This window comes from Suncus etruscus, chromosome 17 (assembly GCF_024139225.1).
Source record: "Suncus etruscus isolate mSunEtr1 chromosome 17, mSunEtr1.pri.cur, whole genome shotgun sequence".
Classification (NCBI taxonomy): domain Eukaryota; kingdom Metazoa; phylum Chordata; class Mammalia; order Eulipotyphla; family Soricidae; genus Suncus; species Suncus etruscus.
The window spans coordinates 17,447,768-17,472,114 of record NC_064864.1 but is presented as its reverse complement, the minus strand read 5'-3'; the positions used below and the strand labels follow the sequence as shown (position 1 = coordinate 17,472,114).

The 24,347-nt window shown below is 40.6% G+C and overlaps 1 protein-coding gene across 1 annotated transcript in view; it reads right to left on the bottom strand.

Annotated features, from left to right (window-relative positions):
• The window catches only part of PAPSS2 (3'-phosphoadenosine 5'-phosphosulfate synthase 2), a 105,713-nt gene that overhangs the window by 32,704 nt on the left and 48,662 nt on the right, over nt 1-24,347 (bottom strand). The window contains exon 2 of the mRNA XM_049764610.1: nt 6,280-6,397. Coding sequence (XP_049620567.1) covers nt 6,280-6,397 — 118 coding nt within the window. The remainder of the gene's footprint in view (nt 1-6,279; nt 6,398-24,347) is intronic.

The following is a 24,347-nucleotide window of genomic DNA, read 5'->3' as shown; positions in this document are numbered from 1 at the left end:
CCTCATGACAGTCACTTGATGGACTTCAAATCAAAACCACTAAGATCTCGAAAAGTCATTGTTTACTACAAGTAGTTCTGTGTGTGTGTGTGTGTGTGTGTGTGTGTGTGTGTGTGTGTGTGTGTGTGTGCATGTGTGCCTTTTTTTATAGTTTTCTTTTTGGGGGGGTGGGGGTCACACCTGATAGCGGCACTCAGGGTTACTCCTGACTCCGTGCTCAGAAATCACTCCTGGCAGGCACGGGACCATATGGGATGCCGAGATTCGAACCACAGTTTATCCTGGATAACTGCTTCTTACTAGGTTTTCTTTCTAGGTTTTCAAAGCACACAGGATCATAAACAGGGAGACCAGGTTGTTGCAACTGGTTTCTATGTTGGCTGCAGCATGTTTGTTAAAGATTAGAAAGTTGAAACCTATGAATCCAGATTCTAGTTTTTCTTGACAAGATCTGAAAGTTTAGTGATAGTGATTTCATATCCCCAGTGACAGCAATTAGCTGGTATGGAGGGTATGGAAAAGTCCTGGGATCTCAAGACCCACACCCATGGAAATAACCACAAAGCCTCCCACAGATTGTCCCTTCATTCTTCATTCTTTTTCTTTTCTTTTGGTCCCCCCCCCCTTTTTTTTTCTTTTTGGTTTTTGGGCTATATATAGAGGTGCTCATGGGTTACTCCTGGCTCTGCTCTCAGGATTCGCACCTGGCAGGCTCAGAGGATATATGGGATATGGGCATATGAGATGCTGGGAATCGAACCCTGGTCTGTACCAAGTCAGCTATGTGCAAAGCAAAATCTCTACCCCTGTGCTATTGCTTCAGCACTTCCTTTAGTCTGGAGAACACACCTGGCAGTTCTCAGAGCTAGTCCTGGCTCTGAGCACAGAGATCACTCCTGGTCAGGCTCAGAAATCATATGAGGGCCTAGAGAGATAGCACAGCGACGTTTGCCTTGCAAGCAGCCGATCCAGCACCTAAGGTGGTTGGTTCGAATCCCGGTGTCCCATCTGGTCCCGGTGCCTGCCAGGAGCTATTTCTGAGCAGACAGCCAGGAGTAACCCCTGAGCACCACCGGGTGTGGCCCAAATAACCAAAAAAAAAAAAAAGAAAGAAATCATATGAGGTGCTGGGGATAGAACCCAGGTCAGCTGCATGCGTGTAATATCTCTTTGAGCCCTGACCTGTAATTCTTATCATTTTTCCAAACTGCTTTCAGGGGCCAGAGAGATAGCGCAGCGATAGGGCACTTGCTTTGCACACAGCCAGTCCAGGGCGGACTGTGGTTCTAATCACATATTGGTCCCCCGAGCGTGCCAGGTGCCAGGAGCGATTTCTGAGTGCAGAGCCAGGAGTAACCCCTAAGCGCCGCCACTGGGTGTGAGCCCCCCAAAACCAAAAAACACTGCTTTAATTTTTTTTTTTCAGATTGAAGGTCTATTTGCACCATTTCCCCCAAGCATTCTCAATTCAGATCTCTGTTTCATTTAACTAAGGTGTACAAACTGGGAAAAAAAGTTGTTTTACTAAACATATATAAAACCAACCTACTGAAGGTACATACATGAATATCACAGGTATGAGATCAACCTTGAAAAAAGAAGAGTGTGTTCCTCGGGTATATTCCTAGGAGTGTGATTTAGAATAGAACAGGAAAGACTCTGAATAAAAAGGTCCCTGCCTACTGTATTCTACAGAATTCCTTCAAATCTGAAGAAAATCTGCATAGGTCAGTAATATGTGAGTTGATTTCACAGCCTACAGGAAGAGCAGTTTTGCTTCTAGGCTCATCTCTAAGGGGGAATCTGGGGTTAAGAAATGAACTTGTTTGTTCCTCTTTTGTCCTGGGTTTTTCCTTTTTTTTGCAGTGTTGCAAAATGCTGGGTGTGTGTGTGTGTGTGTGTGTGTGTGTGTGTGTGTGTGTGTGTGTGACTGACACAAATACTTGGTCATGGATCTCCACATTTGCCCGAGTGCTCATACTCGGAAGAGGAAAGTTAAATCCTTTGCCTGTAGTATTATTACACATGCAAATTCTGGTGGCAGTGCTCACTGGGGGTCACTGTTGTGCTCACACACATGCTCATGGGGGGGGGTCCTACTCCTGGCCTCATTGCTCAAGCATCTTTTGAATTAGAAGAGTCACCATGGCTCAGACCCCTTCATTTCAGTGCTCACATACACCCAGCTGTGATGTGGCCAGAAAATCACACTACAGCACCAGTGAACACAGTCAACAGCGCACCAGGAATCTTGCTCCTACACTGAGATCATGGAGGCAGGTATGTGAGTGGCTGAGTCATCTCCTGGACCCCTGCTTTTCCCTCAGAGTGTCGGCCACCTCAGCCTTTTAGTCCTAGAAGCAACTTCTGCCACTTGGACTGAGTTACTCAGAACTTATTCCAGTTCTGTCACTCACCCTCAGCATTGACATTCCACGGGCATAAAAACACAACAAAAGGGGAATTCTTCGGTCAGCTTTTCTTTCTATGCATACGCAGCAATCCTTGGTTAAGCGGAAATTTACTTGCACAGATTTTAACCATTTACACTTGCAATATGTTGGACTAGAATGTTAAGAAATCAGCAAAGCAATACAGAAAATAGCCAAACATTTGAAACTTTAGGGCCTACCCAAATGCTTGAGGCTCCATTAGAAAAGCCCCATTCATTAGCTGGCAGTAAATCTTGTTTAGGCACAGAAATAAGTATTATGAAATTTCCTAGAGCTGAAAGGAAATTTATCATCAACCTACACCATGTTGTTTCCTTTCAGAGAGAAGAAAAATCAGGCCAGAGAAACAGTACAGGGATTAAGGCATTGTCTGGTTTCTGGGACATTTTGGAGCAACTATCCTGCTGGATGTGACCAAACCTCAGCACCCCCCCCCAAAAAAAAAAAAAAAAAAGAGAAGAGAAAAAATGAAAAAAACAAAAACAAAAACAAAACAAAAAAACCAAAAACAAAAACTAGAGAACTATGATTTAATCAAAGCTCATTTTTTTCAGTGGGTTTTTGGGTTGTTTTGGGGCCATCCTTGCCTGACAAGGTATCATGGATCACACCAGGGTTACCTGTATGCAAGGCAAGCACCTACTACCCTCTACCATCTCTCTGACCCAAAGCTCAGTGTTTCACTGATTTAGGAAAATACCCCACTTTTCCACTTCACCTCTAATTCTCTTCCTAAGAGTAAAAGAAACATGCACATGTCGCACTAATTTCTTTAAAACAGGGGTCCGAGGCCAGCCTTCAAATAGTGCAATATTCGCGATTATTCGCTTACTGAATAATCTCAATAATAATTAAATTAGTAAGAAAAAACTCGCATTAAACATTCACATACCTCGAGCAGTTCCCTTCGGGGTATGCAAATGTTTAATGCGATTTTTTGCGACTTTTTCTTACTAATGCAATGTTTTATTGTGAATATTCGGTAAGCGAATAATCGCGAATACTTTGGGCCTAGAGCAGACGTCATTTCCGCTGCTCCTGCCTGCTGTCCCTTGCATTATCAGAGGCCTAAGGGAGAGAGGGAGAGAAGTTTATTACAGAATTAGATTTTGTCATACCTTCATCATGACCTCATCAAAGCCTGAAGTGAAGAGAGAGATTGATGACGAGCACAGACAATTTCAGGAAAAGTGGGAGATGCAGTATTTCTTTGTTGAGCACAGGGGCATCCCCACATGTCTTATTTGCTCAGAGAAAGTTGCAGTGCACAAGGAATACAACTTTAATTTTTTTATTTTTTATTTTTTTTTGTTTTTTGGGCCACACCCGGCGGTGCTCAGGGATTACTCCTGGCTGTCTGCTCAGAAATAGCTCCTGGCAGGCATGGGGGACCATATGGGACACCGGGATTTGAACCAACCACCTTTGGTCCTGGATCGGCTGCTTTCAAGGCAAACGCCGCTGTGCTATCTCTCCGGGCCCAGGAATGCAACTTTAAATGCCATTATTCAACTAAACATGCTGAGGAATGTGCAAAATATCAAGGAAATGAGAGAGCCAAGCGGGTTGCCAGTCTTAAAGCATGTCTAATGAGGCAACAAGATTTCTATTTCTTCAAGAAAACAACCAAAGAGAATGTTGCATCAGTCGAAGCTAGTTACATGGTTAGTGAGATGATTGCTAAGGCAGGGAAACCATTCACAGAAGGAGAGTTTATAGAAATCCCAGCTCTCTCAGACAAATCTTTGCCATTTCTCAGCATGCAAGGATCTTGTGGATGCAGGCATACCATTCAGTGGGGAGAAATATGTTGATGCTATTTTTATTTTTTTATTTTTTTGGTTTTTGGGCCACACCCAGCATTGCTCAGAAATAGCTCCTGGCAGGCAAGGGGGACTGTAACTCCATCCTGGATTTAGGTGTACCTACCTGAGACCCGCCCTTTTCTGGGAGGGGGTCTTGGGAACCGGATATTAGGTGTAACCTTACCTGCAAGACCCCTCCCATTCCGGGGAGTGGTCTTGGAAGGTTATATAAAGTCTTTGACCCAGGGGATTAGGGTCTTTGTGCTTCTGGTCTTTGGCCAGCAAGGAGGTCAAAGGGAAGATGGCTGAAAGGAGTTAAGAAGCAGGGCTAGCTAAAAATGGCTGTGCTTGAAAGGTTATGATATAGGCCACACATGTGAATAAAGCTGATGCTTCCTGATGCCTGCCTGTGAGTGAGTTCAATACCCATCGCTTTCCTGGACCCCAGACCCGCCGGTTGATTGGGGATGAAGCCATGTGGCCGGGGCCTAAGGACAAAGGCCTACATCCCACTCCATCCAGCACCATCGTTAATTATTTAATGCAACAGGGGACCATATGGGACACTGGGATTCGAACCAACCACCTTTGGTCCTGGATCAGCTGCTTGCAAGGCAAATACTGCTGTGCTATCTCTCCAGTCCCTGATGCTATTTTTAAGCTAGAGAAGGAATTTGATCACAGATTTGCAGACTTCCTAAAGCACAGAGCCACTTTCCAAATTTTTGTGGACCCCTTTTCCTTTGATGTGCAAGATGCCCTGCCTGTGCTTCAAATGGAGCTCATTGACCTGCAATGCAACTCTGATCTCAAAGCCAAGTTTAGGGAGATTAGTGGAAAAGCAGACATGCCTGGGCAATTTTTGAGAGAATTGTCCCCCACTTCCCTGAGCTTTCCCGAATGTTCAAGCACACCATGTGCCTTTTTGGGAGCACATATTTGTGTGAAAAGTTATTCTCCACATTGAACTTCAATAAGTCAAAGTACAGGTCTAGACTTAATGATGATCATCTTCAAGCCATACTGAGGGTCTCAACTGCTTCCTCTCAAAAGCCAAATGTGGTTCAGATTTGTGAGAAGAAGTGCTGTCAAGTCTCTGGCAGCAAGGAATAGGCAAAAGATGCCATGTTCAGAAGAACTGTTCATGATCTTCACTCAATGTTCTATTCATGTTCAGAAGAAATAATTAAAACTGTTAATAATGACGTTTGAGGACTTTTTTTTTGGATGAATTTTCTTATGCAGCCCTGCCTCATCCCGACTTTGCCTCCTGCGGCCCCCAGGTAAATTGAGTTTGAGACCCCTGCCTTAAAACTTCTGTCACTCAGGGGCTGCAAATATAGTACAATGGGTAAGGTGTTTGCATTGCATATAATTGACCATGATCTCTAGTAACCCTGCGAGGAGTGATTCCTGAGTGTAGAGGCAAAAGAAAGCCTTGAGTACAGCCGGCTGTGATCCCCAAACAAATCTGTGTTAGCACACAAAGATTTTTAAATATATATAATAATTATAATCTGTAATAAGGCTAGCAAGATAGCATGGAAGTAGGATATTTGCCTTGCATACAGAAGGATGGTGGTTCAAATCCCGGTATCTCAGAGTGTCCCCCAAGCCTGCCAGGAGCAATTTCTGAGCGTAGAGCCAGGAGTAACCCCTGAGTGCTGCTGGGTGTGACCCCCAACCCCCCCCCAAAATATATATTATATAATGACATTATCTTATATATATTGTTTGTTTGTTTTGTTTTCTTTTTGGGTCACACCTGGCAACGCTCAGGTGTTACTCCTCACAGGCACAGGGAACCATATGGGATGCCGGAATTTGAACCACCGTCCTTCTGCGTCTAAGGCAGAATAATAATAATAACAACTAATATAATACAAATATCAATGCATGAATAAATATAATATGATATAAATAATAAATATAATAATTATATGGTTGTAATATTATATTATATAACACATTGTGATAGAGATTATATAATATAATACAGCTGTATAGTAATTGAGGCTTACCTGTCAGCCAAACTGTGCACCCTCGGAATCCACCCCGTGTTCCAACCACCTGCCCTCTCTTGTTTCTGCTCACATGGTGGGCTTGGTAGATAACGTTGGTGGATTTCTGCTGATTCTCCTACAATACAAGAGAAAAGCTGTCTCAATATTTAATTTCTAAATATGAGATATAATAATGGTGTGAAGATAAGACGAGAACAGGTTACAGGAAGACTTCCCTAAGTGAAATAACACCTCTTTTGTTTGTGTCTGACAGAGTGGCTGAGACCCACTCTCTGAAGAGCCAGGGAGTGGCCAGACTGTAGGAAAAGAGGACAATTTCACACCAGCTTCAATGGGGCCTTCCAGTTGGCAGATTCCCATTAGGAGGCAACTAATAGGGGGTAGAACTGGGCTACTTTCTCATAAATGCTAGATTCTCTTTCACCAGTGCAACAAAGGGGTGACTTTGTTTTATATGACTGAAACCCAACTGCAAACATATTTGTAATCAAGGTGCTTAAAAAAAGATATTATTTTTAAAATGCTAGATTCTACTTTTGTTTTTCCTCAAATCTGTGTGTGAACGAATATTTTACCTTTTTTTTTTTTTTGGTTTGGTTTTGGGCCACACCCAACTGCACTCAGGGGTTATTCCTGGATCTTTGCTCAAAGCCTCTCTTGGCAGGCTCAGGGGATTCCTATGCTGGGAATCAAACCAAGGTCCATCCTAGATCGACTATGTGCAAGGCAAACGCCCTACTGCTGTGCTATTTCTCCAACACCAACATGGTTTTGTTTATTTATTTTTTATTGTTTTCTGGGATCACACTCGGTAATACTCAGGTGTTCCTTTTGGTTCTGTACTCAGCAACTACTCCTGGTGGTACTCTAGGACAATATTCATTGAACCCAAGTTGGGCATGTGCAAACAAGTACCTACTGTACTATATCTCCAATTACTATGTAAGAAATTTAATCTTTTAAAAAGCCCTAGGTTGTAGAGAGAGAATTGGAGTACAAGCTTTATAGACAAGGTTTGATTTCTGGACTGCATGGTTCCCTAAGCACTAAGCGTGGAGTAGCCCCTGAGAAGATAGGTAGGACCCCAATCCTCTCTACTTCCCCTAAAAAGTCCTACAGAAATGTAAATGCACCGGTTGTTAGTCTTGGAGGTTAATTTAAATCTCAATGTTTTTCCTTTGGCTGCAATAAAATTACTCAGTGATGGTACAGATGATCTGATCTTGACCTAAACAGGGGTGAATAAAAGGGGTGAAATAAATCCAGTTGGGGCAGTAAACATGGACCATGCCCATTGGTATTTCTGAATCATCAAGAATCACTTCTGGGGCCGGGCGGTGGCGCTAGAGGTAAGGTGCCTGCCTTGCCTGCGCTAGCCTTGGACGGACCGTGGTTCGATCCCCCGGTGTCCCATATGGTCCCCCAAGCCAGGAGCAACTTCTGAGCACATAGCCAGGAGTAACCCCTGAGCGTTACCGGGTGTGGCCCAAAAACCAAAAAAAAAAAAAAAAAAAAAAAAAAAAAAAAAAAAAAAAAGAATCACTTCTGGTGAAGCTTGGGCCACTCTAGTCTACCTGATGCTTCAGTGTTCGGACCTAAAGTTGCCAGGGGCCTTGGTATAGGTGATTAAAAAAATACTCATATGTAATCTGAGAGTAGTAGGACAAAAAAAAAAAAACAACTAAAGTGGGGGTAAATTATGTTGGGGGGTTTCTGGGCCACACCTAGTGATGCTCAGAAGTTATTCCTAACTTTGTACTCAAGAATTCCTTCTGACAGTGTTTAGGAGATCATATGCAATGCTGGGGATTGAACCTGGGTCAGCCTAGTGCAAAGCTATCTACTATGCTATTATTTGAACCCCAAGTTCAGAGAATTTGGTTTTGGTTTTGTCCCTGGCTGTGCTCAGGGCTTACGCTGGCTTAGGCACTCAGAGATCACTTCTGGCGAGGTTTGGGTTTGAGACCAGGTTGTGTGCATGAACGGCAAGCACTCTGCCTATTGTACTTTTTTTTAGCACTAGATCTGTGGAGCCTTTTAAATACAAGGCATATATTCACAGCTAAGAAAGCATCAACGTTCATTCTACAAGTACCCAGTCTTAGAAGATGCTGGGACACATGAGGGCAACTGCTATAATATGAATCAGGTTAAATTCCTTCTTTAATGCCTTCTCTTTTGAGTGATGGGAGGAAGGGGATATAAATTAGGACTGCATGAAAGATTTATTAGTTAATTAATGTGAACATGCTCTATTAGTGGTAAGTTTTCTACCAATGAGAATGCTGATGAGGATTATTATTTTATTTATTTATTATTTTTGGTTTTTGGGTCACACCCGGCAGCACTCAGGGATTACTCCTGGCTCTATGCTCAGAAATTGCCCTGGCAGGCTCAGGGGACCACATGGGATGCCGGGATTCAAACCACCGACCTTCTGCATGAAAGGCAAACGCCTTACCTCCATGCTATCTCTCCAGCCCCTATTATTATTATTATTATTATTTGCTTTTTGGGCCACACCTTGTGACATTTAGGGGTTACTCCTGGCTATGCACTCAGAAATCGCTTCTGGCTTAGGGGACCATATGGGATGCCAGGAATCAAACCAAGATTTGTCTTAGATCGGCCCCATGCAAGGCAAATGCCCTACTGCTCTGCTATCACTCTCACCCCCAACTGACAAGGATTATTGAGTGTAGCTCTTGAATAAAAAGCCTGGAGTTTACTGGATTAACACTGGGGAAATGGCTCTAAAACCAGTCTCTAGACAACATTCAAAAGCCTCCTGCTGGTCTCTGGATCTCAGAAAGACAGTTATCCCTAATGGGTTCAGGACTGCCAGTGAGGCACAGTCTAGCTAAGGGACCCTTGTGAAAAGAAAAGGCATTACTACTCTCAGAGGGAACCCAGATGCATTGAATCTGGGCTCAACTGAGTCTTACTAGGTGTATTATTTCTCTGCGGCTACCCTGTTTCATCAGACCCATCTGCCTAAGGGGTTAGAAAACGGCATGTGGGGTGATCTCACCAACCTTTCGATATTTTTATGTTATAATCTGCCAAGCAAACTGAACAGAACATCACTTGGAAGGGATTAGTGTATCTCTGCAGAGTTACCAACAAATAAATTAGACAGCAGCGAGGGCTTTGCGACAGTGGGTTCAAAATTGGGGATACATTAGACTCGTCTATGAGACCTATTAATAGTACCTCCCTGGGTGAGAAAAAATGTCCCTTGATGGTCTTTGGTGCTAAATGTACTTTATTACTCAAAGATAACATTGTTTTTCCTTCTGTTTTCCTGTGAACCACAGGTATTTTATCTTGAATATCATTTCTGGATGTCAGAGCCAAAGATAGTTCATTGTATATTCATTTATTGATTCTTTTGGCTAATATTTATCTTAATGAACTACTATCATGTGCCAAGGAACATCCGAGACACTGAGATTCTAGTACTAAACAAAGCATAATTCTTGGCATAGTTTTTTTTTTGTGTGGAGGAAATACAAGAAGGTCAAGTAACAGGGCTTACTTCCTTGAGAAGAATCCCATCCATATATTTGATATTGCATGAAGGCAAAGAATAATCAATGACTCAATAATAAAAAGATAACAAATATTTTAGAAAATGGGCTAGAAACTAGAAAAAAAGTACTGTGGGGAAGGTGTTTGCCTTGTGTGTGGCTGATCTCTGTTGTATTTTCCCTATCCCAGAGCCCCTGAGCACTTCCAAGAGCCCTGAGCACGGAGCCAGGAGTAGCTCCTGAGCATCACCAGTTGCCCCAATTTCCCCCAACCCCAAAAGACTAAAGATTTGAATATTCACTTAACAAAAGAAAATACACATAGTCAAGTGCTTACTGGCACAGGAAGAGTGCATGATATCATTAATAACTTGAGAAAAGCAAATAAAACAAAAGAAAATAGTACTGATAGAATCCAAGGGCAACAGGACCGATCTCATTGTCGAGGCTCAGGCCATCCCAGAAATAAAGTCGGCAATGCCTCGTGTAAACATTTGGCTCCCTATCTCTTTTTTTTTTTTTTTTTGGTTTTAGGGCCACACCCGGCGGTGCTCAGGGGTTACTCCTGGCTGTCTGCTCAGAAATAGCTCCTGGCAGGCACGGGGGACCATATGGGACACCGGGATTCGAACCAACCACCTTTGGTCCTGGATCGGCTGGTTGCAAGGCAAACGCCGCTGGCTATCTCTCCGGGCCCGGCTCCCTATCTCTTAATTACATTCATAAACATTTATTCAGGGAAATAAAAGCATGAGTTCACAAAAAGGCCTGTGAATGAATATTCTTAGCAAATCTACTAGGGCAATACTTGGCAATAACCAAGTAGGCAACAGTAGAGAAATTGCTTTAAAAGGACACTCAATGACACACCCCCATGCAAATGTCCCAAGCCGTAAGACTCTTGTATAACAAGCTACTACTCAGTAATAATAATAATAAAAAGGAATTGACTGTTGACTCAGGGAATTAGGAAGATAAATGAAAGCATGAATTTGAGTCAAAGAAGTATTAAAAGAAAGATGGGAACAATTTCATTTATATGACAGTCCAAAGTAAGGAAAATTACTAAGTCAGATCAGTTTTGGCCAAATTTTGTGTCTTGGCAAAGGCATAGGGACCACAGGTGTTCACCTGTATAGACATGTACTGAATGCAGGGCTGGAGTGGTAGCACCTTGATAGAGTGTTTGCCTGGCAAGCGGCTGACCCAGGATGGACATGGGTTTGATCCCTGATATCCCATATGGTCCCCGGAGTCAGGAGTGATTTCTGAGCACAGAGCCAGGAGTAATCCCTGAGCACCGTTGGGTATGGCCCCCAAAAACCAAAAACAAAAGCAAATAAATAAAAAAGAAATGTACTGAATGCAAACTGAATATGGATATATCAATAGGAGAGAATTCTAGCACAAATTCACTAGTTCTTAAAAAAATACAATTATTTTTTTAAACCCAGTATCAAGAAAATATATAATAAGATTCAGGTGGGGGAATTATATTGTTTCTACATCCAAGGAAAAGGGCATGATCCCTATCAAAGCACATTATAGCATTCTTCTGTCCACCTGTGAGTGTAGCCCTCCCTCTCCCCAATCTAAATTTGTCCACAGAAACATTTATTTCCTCTCTTTTAGCGGTTTCTTCTCCCTATGGGCAGAAATCCAGAATAAACTCCAGGCTTTGCTAATTTTCTGTGGAAACTTTGTTATGATTTTGTTAATTGCCTCTCCAACAAGTCCTTGATTTTCAGAAAACAGCCGAAGACCTGCTCGAAGGATGTCATCTACCCTCGTACTTCAGAGCTGATTTCTGAATGTTTGATTTTGTTCACTACATCTTCATCATGGGTGTTTGTACAGATTGAAAAATCACTCCTGCATTGTTTTTAACAAACACACAAAATCTTTTCAGATAATCAGAAAGGTATTTGTGTTTCTTATTTATCTCAGATAAATAAGTGTCCTTGATTTTCTTCCAAATACATAAAATAGAAGCAGATGTTTCGAATGATTTTTGAACTGTGAGAAGGCAGGGCAGCCAAAACCTTTTTATTTTCTTTATGAAATCTTTACTTCCCACTAAAGAATAGATGGTGTTGTGAGCTTTGGAAAGAAAGTGGTTGTTACCAAAAAAGGATTCTCTCTATGAAAAGCAATACACAGATTAAAGAAAAATTGCTTCCTTGTTTTTAGAAAAAAGGGCACCCAGAATTGGTGATCTTTTTCTTTTTGGCTCCTTTTGGCTTCTTTTTTGGTCTAACACTGTCACTTAGAAGGAAGTGGCCCAGAAACCACCAAGTTGGTGGCATACTTCTATTCTGGCCCTCTAAAAAATTTGCAAAATGTGTCCCCTTTTCCAGGTCACTGGCCCAGAAAACAGACCTTCCAGAATTCACAGAAACAGATGAGTATAGATATTGTAGTTCAGCAAAAGTGCATTTGAAAGCTGCTTTGCAGCCTCTTTTTCTCATTCAGGGGCAAATTTACTAAGACCCTTGGATCTCTACTTCCTGCTTCTAAAATGGGTCTAGGCATAGTTTCCAAGCAGAGTTGCTTGAAGTGTGAAATAAGTGATCTTTGACAGAAGTATTGAAGAAAATGCTGGACCCAATAGTAGGATGTCACTAAGGTGTGTTAAGAGTCCCAAGTGACATTTTGATCTAGTCTGAAGAAATCCTAGTGCTTTGAGGCCTAGATCTGAGAGTGTTCTGGGAGGGGGGGTGGGTGGTTCCCACCCTAAGGCAAATCTGGGGCCTCATGACCAAATCAGATCAGCACTTTATATGGAGTAGACACACAGATATGCATGCAGGTACACACGGACACAACAATCTGTTGCTATTACTATTATTATCTTTCACCCAAGGCCAACCCATTAACTAACTGTGACCCCCATCCAGATGTGCCACTTTGAAGGGTCCTTAGTCTACCCTAGATTTAGTCATGAAATTTAGTTAATAATTGATGAATTGACTTTGCCAGGCTCAGACACAAGAGTTCTTGTCTGCAAGTGAGAGGTTTGCAGGCGCTCTCTGCTGGGTCCTCCCATCCTCCCCATTGGCGACAGAGTGAACATGAAGTGCCAAAGGACTGTCAGGGCCCAGAGCCTCAGCTTTGCTTTTGTGTGACTAAAAGGAAAGACATAAGAGAGAAGGGCTTGCTTTCACAGAAGGATGGGGCACCCCAGCTCAATCCAAACCACGTGTTTAATTTTATCTTTTTGTTTTGATGTTGGGCCATATCCAGTGGTGCTCAGGCCTTACTCCTGGCTCTGCCCTTAGGGATGACTCCTGGCAGTGCTCAGGGGACCATATGGGGTGCTGAGATGGAGCAGTATTGGCCACATTCAAAGCAAGAGCCTTCCCTGTTGTGCTTAACTGGAAGGCCCAGAGAGTGTGCAGGAAAGAGTGATGTGTGTGCACTGGGAGAGAGGATGCTGGTGGAATGGAAAGCTGGAAACCTAGTGTCACGTTAAGAGTTTTGCATTATGCAAAGATTTATTTGACATATGTGTATGCCTTCAGTATAAACAAACAAGTGTATCTGAATTTCCTCTATGCTTCCAAAGGACAAACAAATGGCCTTAACTCTTAATTCCAACTCCACAGCTTTTTACTGTGCTCCACACCCAACTTTTATTTGCTGCTTTGCAATAGCAGATGAAATGTCTTCCAACCTTCCTTGGTATTGGTGTGTTGACAGAAGATTCATTTAAAGGTTCATTTTCAGGGCAGAGTGATTAGACAAAAGCTAAGGCGTTTGACTTGCACATGGCCTTCCTCAGTACCACCTATGTCCCCAAAATTCAACCAAGAATGATCTCTGAGAACAGGAGTAAGCACCTGAGCACTGCCTGGTGTGGCCCCTTTGCTCCCCCTTTTTCAGAACACAACATTCCCAATAATTGCCATTCAGTCTCACAGAAGAAGCTCTGCTATTCCTGCATATTCTCACACTTGCTGACCCAAACCTAAGGAACTATGACATTGCACTGGGACCCGATTACAGATACTGTGGGCTAGAGAATTCAGGGAGCAAGGTTGGGTTCCCCAACTCTCAGTATGTGTCTAACTCCTGCTGTCCCAGCTTCATGACCTCGTGCCCGGTCAGAGAGGCCTAAATGACATCATGTGGAGATTGATCTCAATTTGCAATGGAGTCACACGTCCAGTAAAATCATAGTCAATGGGAAATATGTCAATTGAGGCTGAGATGTGGCCCAAGACACTTTTTGAGTACTTATCTTGCATGTGTTTGCCCCTGAACTCTATTCTTGCTATTACTGCTTGGTCCACCCTCCACTGATCCAGTACTTGTGGTGATCTCCTAGCACTGTCTGGAGGTGCCCCTGAACACCTCTGGATATGGTTCCCACAACAACTCCCCCCAAAAAGAAAAATATGTATTATTATTATTATTATTATTATTATTGGTTTTTGGGCCACACCCGGCAGTGCTCAGGGGTTACTCCTGGCTGTCTGCTCAGAAATAGCTCCTGGCAGGCACGGAGGACCATATGGGACACCGGGATTCGAACCAACCACCTTTGGTCCTGGATCGGCTGCTTGCAAGGCAAACACTGCTGTGCTATCTCTCCGGGCCCCTATTATTATTATTATTTATCACATTATTGATTAGAGTGCTCAGGGCATTTTCATTAGTCTGCATCTGGGAAGTCTAATACAAAGCTTATTTATATCCAAGTAAATATTGAATATCTTCTGGCATTTGCTGAGTACTTGACTGAAAGTGAAAGTCATAGTTGTGTACAGGTTTTCACTCTTAACATTGCACAGAGTTGAAAGCATATTGGGTCTGAAGGTTTGAAGTATAAAAATTGCTTGGCCAACCATTTTTCTGAGGTTCAAGAATAGGTGGAAGTGGTTCAAAGAGATAGCTTGTACTATGTATGCAGGAGCTCTAGGCTTCATACCCAACCATACAGGGTCTTCCAAGTATTGCCAGCAAGAATCTCTGAATACCAAGCCAGGAATAGCCCCCAGCACTGCTGGTGTGGCCCAGAAACACACTCACACATACAAACACACACACACATACATAGCTTTGTAGGGGAGGTTCATCCTTGCTATGATGGCAGGGCTGGTGAGAACTATGACCAGATTCATAGAGTGGCAAAGAAGAATGATCTCCCACGTGGCTTCTATCCAGGAATGGATCACAACCCAAACTTTAAGTGTATATAATTTTCATACTATTATAAGTTGAAGTTGTATAAGTCAAAGCACTGTAAATATGAAACAATCTACATATTATGACTCTTGATAGCCTATTCAAATGTAAACAGATTAAAAACTCACTCTCAGTTTCCTCTCATTTCTTTTTTTTTTTTTTGGTTTTTGGGCCACACCCGTTTGATGCTCAGAGATTACTCCTGGCTATGCGCTCAGAAATCGCCCCTGGCTTGGGGGGACCATATGGGACACCGGGGGATCGAACCGCGGTCCGTCCTAGGCTAGCGCTTGCAAGGCAGATACCTTACCTTTAGCGCCACCTTCCCGGCCCCTCATTTCTTTAGATGAGTAATTTCAAGTGTTTGGCAGTGACAAACATTTACTCGTATTTCTTTTCTTTTAGAATATTTCTTTGAGATGTACAACCCCAAGAGAAAAGATTAAAAGTGGAGAACAATTTCATAGACTTCCTCTTGTGTCTTCAGCTCATTTTCCAGAAAGTTATTAAATGACCACAAAATGTTTCTAAGTTTTCTGACTAACTTGTGTGACTGATTTTACTGGCTTACTTCCCCTTTGAGTTTTTTTTTTTTTTTTTTTTTTTTTGGTTTTTGAAATTGTTTTTGGACCACATCCAGCAATGTTCAATGGTAATTCCTGGCTCTGGGCTGAGGAATCACTCCTGGCAGCTTTGTGAGTCCATATGGGATGCAGGGGGAATTAAATACATAGGCCTCACACACTGTACTATCACTCCAGGCCACTTCTTTGGTAAATTACTAATAAGGATATGCATTTTTCATAATAAATTACTTAAGATTTTATATGCTTGTCTCTTTTGATGTAATTAATTACATTCTAGGCAGTGATCTCAACCGCTTTCTTATGTGCTATGTATGGTAAAAATTTTTAATGGTTATAATATATATTTTATTCATCTGTTTTCCTTTTTATCATTATCATATGGCGTATATATAAGTAATATGTTGCAAGGATACCTTAAGAAGATATAAACTATTCCTGTTATCTTGGATGAATTCTTCCATCTGATCATTTATTATTTCTGGACCAATTATGCTCTTCAAAACTCTATCTTATTTGATATGATTAAACTGTATTACAATTTTATGCATATGATAGTGTTTCATCATATACTTACATGTATTCTTTTTTTCCTCTTACATTATTAAATCCAGTGATCTTTGTTTTATTTTAGTTTTGTTTTTTGGGCCACACCCAGCAGTGCTAAGGGGTTACTCCTGGCTCTGAAGTCAGAACTAGCTCCTGGCAGGTTCAGGGGACTATATGAGATACCAGGAATTGAACTGGGTCCCTCCACATGCAAGACAAATGCCCTACCACTGTGCTATCTCTCCGGTGCTCTCTTTAAAACTCTTAACAGTTTAAATATATTTCTTGATTCTTTTTTGGTTTTGGGACCACACCCGGCGGTGCTCAGGGGTTACTCCTGGCTCTCTGCTCAGAAATAGCTCCTGGCAGGCACAGGGGACCATACGGGACACCGAGATTCGAACCAACCACCTTTGGTCCTGGATCGGCTGCTTGCAAGGCAAACGCTGCTGTGCTATCTCTCCGGGCCCTATTTCTTGATTCTTATAACTCATGTCATCCTATGTATTTCTACATAAATTCTCTACATTTAGTGTAGACACCTGTAATTCAGGCATTGTTTTTATACTAAGTTTTTTGAAAGTAGAAGCTTTGATTTAATTTGTTTTAATTTTAAATTACTATAAAACACATCCCTCCAAGGAAATAAAATCATTCAGATTTTGAGGCCACTGAAATAATATAGGTGTTAAGGCACTTGATTTGTATGCTGCTGGCCCCAGTTCAAATCCAAGCATGACTTACGGTCTCTGAAGTACACACAGACCCCAGAATAAGCCTTGGGCACTGCTAGGTGTGGCTCCCCACTAAAAAACCAAATTATTCTGATTTTGTTGAGAATATGCAATGCCTCACTCTCATTTTCCTGTTAGTCTTGATTGCTCTCAAGGAAGCTTGACAAAATAATATTGAAAAAGTAATCAGTACTCAAAGATGTTCGTAGTGATATTATTTAAAATAGTGAGATTAGAAACAGTGAAATGCCCATAAACTAAATAGATTTTGGCATCTTGGTATATTCATGTAATATGTGTATGTTTTGGTTTTGTTTTCTTTTGTTTTAACAGAGCTTGGTAGTTTTGCTGCTAGGGATTGAACCTGGACCAGCCAGTTTGAATGAAGTTGAGCTTGGTTAGGCAAGTGCCTTCCCCATTATTATTATTACCCATGTATTACCTTTGTGGTCTCTATCAAAATCCCCAGGAGGAAGAATGTGCAGGAAGTGTCCTATCCACTTCTAGAACAACATAATATTATATGTAACATTGTAAGACTGTAATATTGTGGGCCCAGAGAGATAGCACAGCAGCGTTTGCCTTGCAAGCAGCCAATCCAGGACCAAAGGTGGTTGGTTCGAATCCCGGTGTCCCATATGGTCCCCTGTGCCTGCCAGGAGCTATTTCTGAGCAGACAGCCAGGAGTAACCCCTGAGCGTTACCGGGTGTGACCCAAAAACCAAAAAAAAAAAAAAAAAAGACTGTAATATTGTAACAACCCCCCCCAACTTATACTCTTGTAAATAAGTTAACATCATAGAAAATAAAATAAAACTTCATTTTTTGACAGAGATAACAAACAATATATAGGAAATTAATATTATTGTTAAAACATCTGTATTTACATGTGTGTATATATTTAAATATATATATATATAAATTTATATATTTTGACCTAGAAAATAGAGGAAACATGTTAAAATAGCATCATGAGGATGTAGCAGCTCTAGGTGATATTCTTTTAATCTCTAATTTTTTATTTTTCTATATTAAAATTGGCAATAAATACATATTTAAAATACAAAGTATCTGTCCACCAGAATATGATGAAGCAAATTGATTTGTTGCCAAAAGTTAACAGTTGTGTGGACATTTGCAAATTGCAAGATACACTAAAACCAACAGAACAAGAATCAGATGAAATGACCACATTTAAAATCTATAAACTGATATCTTAAAATTCTTTGCAACAACAAGACCCTCTAAAAATCCAATAGAAAAATTGTGAACTTTAAGAGACGACATTTAAGACTTTTCTTTACCTTATTTGATCATAAATAGTTGAGCGTGTCAAATCCAATTCCACAGTTTTACATTCTGTATATTTACTTCTTATGCTAACAATACCTCCCTAAAAATCAACTAGGGACCAGGAAGTAAGGTGCTTGCCCTACATACAGCTAACCCCACCCAGTTCAGTCCTTAGAATAGCATTGTGGTCTTTGGAGCACTGTCAGAGGTCACTCCTGGACACAGAGCACTCCTGGGCATCTGCCAGAAAGGGCACTTGAGCACAACTCCCCAAACCCCAATTTTTGTAAGTGAAATAGGTCAAAAGGAGAAGGCCAAATACCAGATGTTTTTTTTCATCTGTAGAACATAATGATACAAAACAATGACAAGGCCTTGACCTGAGATTACAAAACTTAACTCTGTTTGTGTGTGTGTGTGTGTGTGTGTGTGTGTGTGTGTGTGTGTGTGTGTGTATGTGTCTTAGAATTTGGGGAATAAAGATAAGACCAGAGGTGATAAGTACAGTGACAGCTGTAGATAATTATGTAACTTTGCTGGTGGTGGGATGTAACTTTGTACATCAATACTGTATAATTTAATACTATTGTAAATATTGTATACAAACTATAATAAATTTTAAAAAATCATCAGCTTCTTACTGTTTTGCCAAACTACTGTTGGCTTATAAGAGGACAATTAGTCAAGGAAAAATATGTTTTGAAATTTGAGACAAATGAGCTAACAGATTTCTAAAAAAGAAAAAATAATTCATCTAGCAAAATAATTTTTGGACAATATAGAAATGGTCCACATCTGGAATTTGTAAGTTAAAGTAGTGATTCCATGAAAGAAGTTTTATCATTGATAAAAAATTTAAGACTGAAATTTGGTTCATTTTCATAAAGTCTTAGCATAGAAGGCTTTATTTAATAGCCCAATTTTATAGATAATAAAAACTTTTCTTTTGTTTGTTTGGGGGCCTGCACCCTGCAGTCCTCTGCAGGGCTATTCCTGGCTCTGTGCTCAGAAGTATCTTGTGGTGGTGTTTAGGGGACCATTTGTGATGCCAGGGATCCAGGGATTTGAACCAAAGCAGAGTGCATACCAGGCATACCAGGCAAATGTCTTACTTCCTGTATTATCTCTTTACTTCAAGAAAACCACTTAAAGAGAAGTTATCTGTAACTAATGTGATCTGAATTTTCAAAGGAATCATTACAAAATGAAGCAGAAATTAATATCAAATGGATAAGAATTTAAATGCTTTTAAGGAAATGACAACCAAAAAAATGAGTCTCAATAGGAGGCCATAGATAAGACATCCTCTAAATTTTTTTTATATGGTAGGACTGGAGCTATAGTATAGTGAATAAGGCAAATATTTGTCTTGCATTTGGCCTACCCAGGTTCAATGCTTGGCATTCCTATGTTTTCCCAAGCACTGACAGAAGTAGTTCCTGAATGCAGAATTAGGAATAATTTCTGATCATCACCAGGTATTGCCCCGAAACAAAAATAATTCTACATGGCTTTGCTTATTAGATGTCGTATAGTATTTATTTTTTTCCAAAGAATCTGAAAAAAATATGCAAATTGTTGGGAAACTCTGAATAGCAAGCTGAGAGAGTTTGCAGGCGATTTTCAGTTGTTTGTCCAGAAAAACAATGCCTCCTTCTTGAGTTATACCTGATGTGAGTAGTCCTCTGTACTCAATGTGTCTGTGCAAGGTGTGTGCGTGATAGTTACACACACAGCCTCATCTGAAATGGAAAGAAAGGGACCGTGGGTATGCAATGGTTGGCGAGAAAAATCCTGCCTTGTCTTTTCCCAGAAACTCCCAAGAAATAAGGACTCTGAAGAAACCCTATTGCACTTTTTGCGTTGCATATTCTTTCCCTTCTTATAGTCACAGAATCTATTCACTCTTTTAGAACTCTTTTAGAACATCAGTGGCTATGAGGAAAGTGCCATTCTTTTGGTCTCGCACTGTAGAATCTGCCTGATTTTCTTTCATTGTCACTATGCCCAAAATTAAAAGTAAGGAGCCAGAGGCATAACTTAATGGGCTGAGACAGACACAGTATGCATGAGGCCCTGGAGCCCATCCCCCAGAATCACAGTTCCTTGAAGCAAACCCCTGAACACTTTTAGGTGTGGCATCCAAACCAAAATAAATGAAAATTAAAAATAAGAGTTAATAACAGTAAATTAGGTATATGGAATCACTGTAACATCTCTCAAATTAGGGCTTAGGGATGTGACTTAGTAACAGTCCATGCATGCCTTGTGTGTGTAAAGCCCTGGTTCTATCTTTGCTACTATAAAATATGTATATATAAAATATATTTTACTAAGATATTTCAATCTGCAGACTCATGAGAAATTTAGCATTGCATAATTACTTTTGCTTGTGTTCTGTCAGTCTTTATCTTCCCTGATCATATTTCTTAAATAGCTGCCTTGATAATTTTTGTTCCAATTAAAGGATTAAAATTACTCAGAATTATTTGAGAAATTCTTGCATAAGCACACTGTGGAAATAAAGCGGAAGGCAGTGGACGAGACACTGATAAAAAGTCAACCACAGATAAAAAGAGGCGTTGTGTCCACATTGTTTATAGCCTGTTTTAAATATCATTAGTGAGATTTAAGTTTGATGGAAAACTAGTGTGACTCTGAGCTTCTTTTCTTCCTCAAAAATGGAGATGAATTAATTCTTTCTCAGCCTTCTTTTGCTTGCAAACTCCTTTATGACATACGTCACCTTTAAATCTCCCACCTAGAGATATTTGAGTAAATGAAGTGAAAGGGCAGGGGAAGGAAATCGTAAACTCTTAGAAGAAAGGCAACAATCATAAAATGGGTGATTTTTTTTCTTTTTGTCTAAGAAACATGAAAGAGGAAGATAAATTATTAGATGAATTTTATTGTGTGGTTAAAGAAGTTTATTGTGTGGTTAAATATTTTTGGAGTGTGTGTAAAGTCCTGGCTCTATCTTTGCTACTGTGAAAAAAAAAAAGAGAAAATATATTTTACTAAGATTTTCCAATCTGCAGAGTCACGAAAATTTTAGTGTTGCATATGATAATAATAACAACAACAATAAAAATAATCCTGAAATTTAATTCTTTCTAGTCCTGAAAAGAGAATTACATGGCTGGAAGGAGAGAATACAAGCACATGGGTTATTTCTCACCACAGGCACAAAGGCTCCCAATTCTCCTTCAATGATTGATCTGGACAGGGAGGGCTAGCAATCCTCCTGATAGGCAGATAAAAAGACAGTATGAGTGGGACAGAGAAAGATGAAATTCCATGTGATGTGGGGAGTAGTGATACTGTTGGCACAGTTGATTCGTATTTGAAAGACACTTCCTTGTAGGAAAAGACTCCTGACCAGGAAACTTTTCCAAGATCCAAACAAGATTTTTCAAGTTCATATTTAGCAACAAGTCTCGTTTTCCTTACTGCATTTTCAGTTCTCCCTGTTTTGACCACATGTGTCTTATTTTTCTCCATAGTATCTCTCAGGGAAGACTCTTTCTCTGACAGTTTCCACTAATAATGCAGACTGTTTTCCTGTCTGAGACCACTTCTGTCCCAATGCTTCTGATAGCTGAGAGCTAAAACCCTGCACACCATATATGAGCAAGCCTCCAGGTGGCTTTCCGTCTTCCCAGAGCTAGTCACACCTGACAGAAACCAGGCTCTTCAAAAGCACTTGTTAGGGGTCCTCATGGTTGTCCCCAGGTCCTTCGATGTCTTTTGGGGATGTTTTGATCATAGGAGTGTCACACACATGGTTGTAATGCTCACACACTTTTCTGGATGTTGTATACACCAACGGTCATACCTCATGTTTGTTGTGGAGCTTGTACTCTCTATGGCTGTGGTGCTCAACAGTTGTTGTATACTTGCTTGTGATGTTTCCAGAAGGTCATACCTTTCAGTAACGGGGCTAATACACTCTTGAGGGGCAACAGAATCACACACTTTGTTGTGGCACAAGAATCCTCAATGACAGAACTCCTGGAATTACACTGCACTATGTGGGATATGGCCTCATGACCACCAGGCAGCGACGGTAGCAACTGAGCTATGTTCAGGCTCTTCACTTTCCATTGGTGATTGATTTCCCCTCCTTAGACCCTCCAGATGTTACTGGACTTCTTCTCAGCTGTCACCTTTGCTTATATCTCTTTTCTTGATTTGATTTGTTCGGTGCATACATCAGGGTGTTCAGGAGTTACCCAGGTTCAACTCAAAATATCCTAAACAGTTCTCTCATTTTTGCTTTGCATTTACCTTTTTTTTTTTAATTTTTATTTTGACCATATTGGCTTACCTATTCACAGTAGTATTTTAGGTACATTTTAACATTGAATTAGGGAAATTCCCATCACCAAATTTGTCCTCCCTCCGCATTCACCTTTTTTTTTTAATTCAGTTTCTTCCCCCAGATATTTTTCCATGCTCATCTTTCCCACTCCACCTAAATGCCTGTTCTTCAAGCATTACAATCCCACAGGCTCAAATTGCCTTTCTCAATGCTTCTCCTAAATGTATGCATCCATTAGAATATTCTCCATGAATTTAATAATGTATTGATAATGTCTTATTCATTTTTTTCTCTGTTCCTCAACTTACTCTTTTAGTGACATGTCTAATGTTCATAGACTTCACAATCTATGTCTTTGTGATTTCATTGTCCACCTATATGGTGGGGTATGGATTAGATATTAGATAATTTTCTTTAGCTCCAGGGCCAGATGAGTGGATATGTCATGGACTTTAAATTGGGCAATTGAGAGTCAGTTTTAATTTGGACTGTCCTATTATCTGGTATTAATTAAGCGTAACAATTCAAAAACAATTCTTCATTTATTTATTTATTTATTTATTTATTTATTTATTTATTTATTTATTTATTTATTTTCGAGCCACATCCATTTGATGCTCAGGGGTTACTACTGGCTAAGTGCTCAGAAATTGCCCCTGGCTTGGGGGGACCATATGGGACACAGGGGATCGAACCGCGGTCCTTTCCTTGGCTAGTGCTTGCAAGGCAGACATCTTACCTCTAGCGCCACCTAGCCGGCCCCTCAAAAACTATTCTTGCCAACAGTTTTAAGGGTGAAAGAGTTGGACTTTATGACACTTTTAGTAAATATTAGTTGAATATGTCCTAAAAGGTCAACAAATATTCTGCTGGTTGCTGACTAATATGGATATCCTTAAACACGGGTCCTCAACACTATATTAGAGTCCTGCAGTGTTCTATGACTTCTCAGAAAGCAGTGCAATGTGTTAAATAAACCTAATTGCCATTTACCAATGTATCTTCAAAAGTCCTTGAAATCTGTCTCAAAAAACTATGTGTCACAATTGGAGATTTAAACTCTGGTTTTCTGTATTTTATTACTAAATTTTGTTTTGTTTGGGGTCACATTAACTGGTGCTCAGGGGGTACTTCAGTCTCAGTGCTCTGAGGTTGCTGATGGTGCCAATAATCCTCAAACTTCGGCCCACGGGCCACATATTGTATTTATTCCCATTTTGTTTCTTCACTTCTAAATAAGATATATGCAGTGTGCATAGAAATTTGTTCATAATTTTTGTTTTTACTATAATCTGGCCCTCCAACAGTCTGAAGGACAGTGAACTGGCCCTCTGTTTGAAAAATTTGAGGACCCCTGGCTGAACTTCAATGCTGGGAAATCAATGTGGGTGTCCTGGAAGCAAAGCATGCACCCCAATCTGTTTCGCTATTCCTCAGGTCCCTGAGATTCCCATATTTTTTTGGGGAGGGACACACCTAGCTATGCTCAAGGACTACTTTCAGCTCTGTGCTCAGGGACCAATCATGGAGGTGCTTGGAGAACTATATGAAGATACTGGAATTTTAACCAGGCTACATCACATTTCCAGGAAAATGCCTTAACCTTTGGACAATTTCTCTGGCCCAGTTTCCCAAGTTATTTGAGAAACAGTTCATGTTTCAGTTATTTGAGAAATAGCTCGTGTATGATCCAATACATTTACTCTAAATACAAAAACAAATTCAAGTGAACTTATGTTTAATCCATGGCTTGAATCAATTAAATGAGACTCAGGGACTCGAACTACATCTTTATATGGATTAGTCCACAAAGTTTTTCCTTCACAAGTGGAGAGAGTGAGCTGGAATAGATGAACTAAAATGAGTC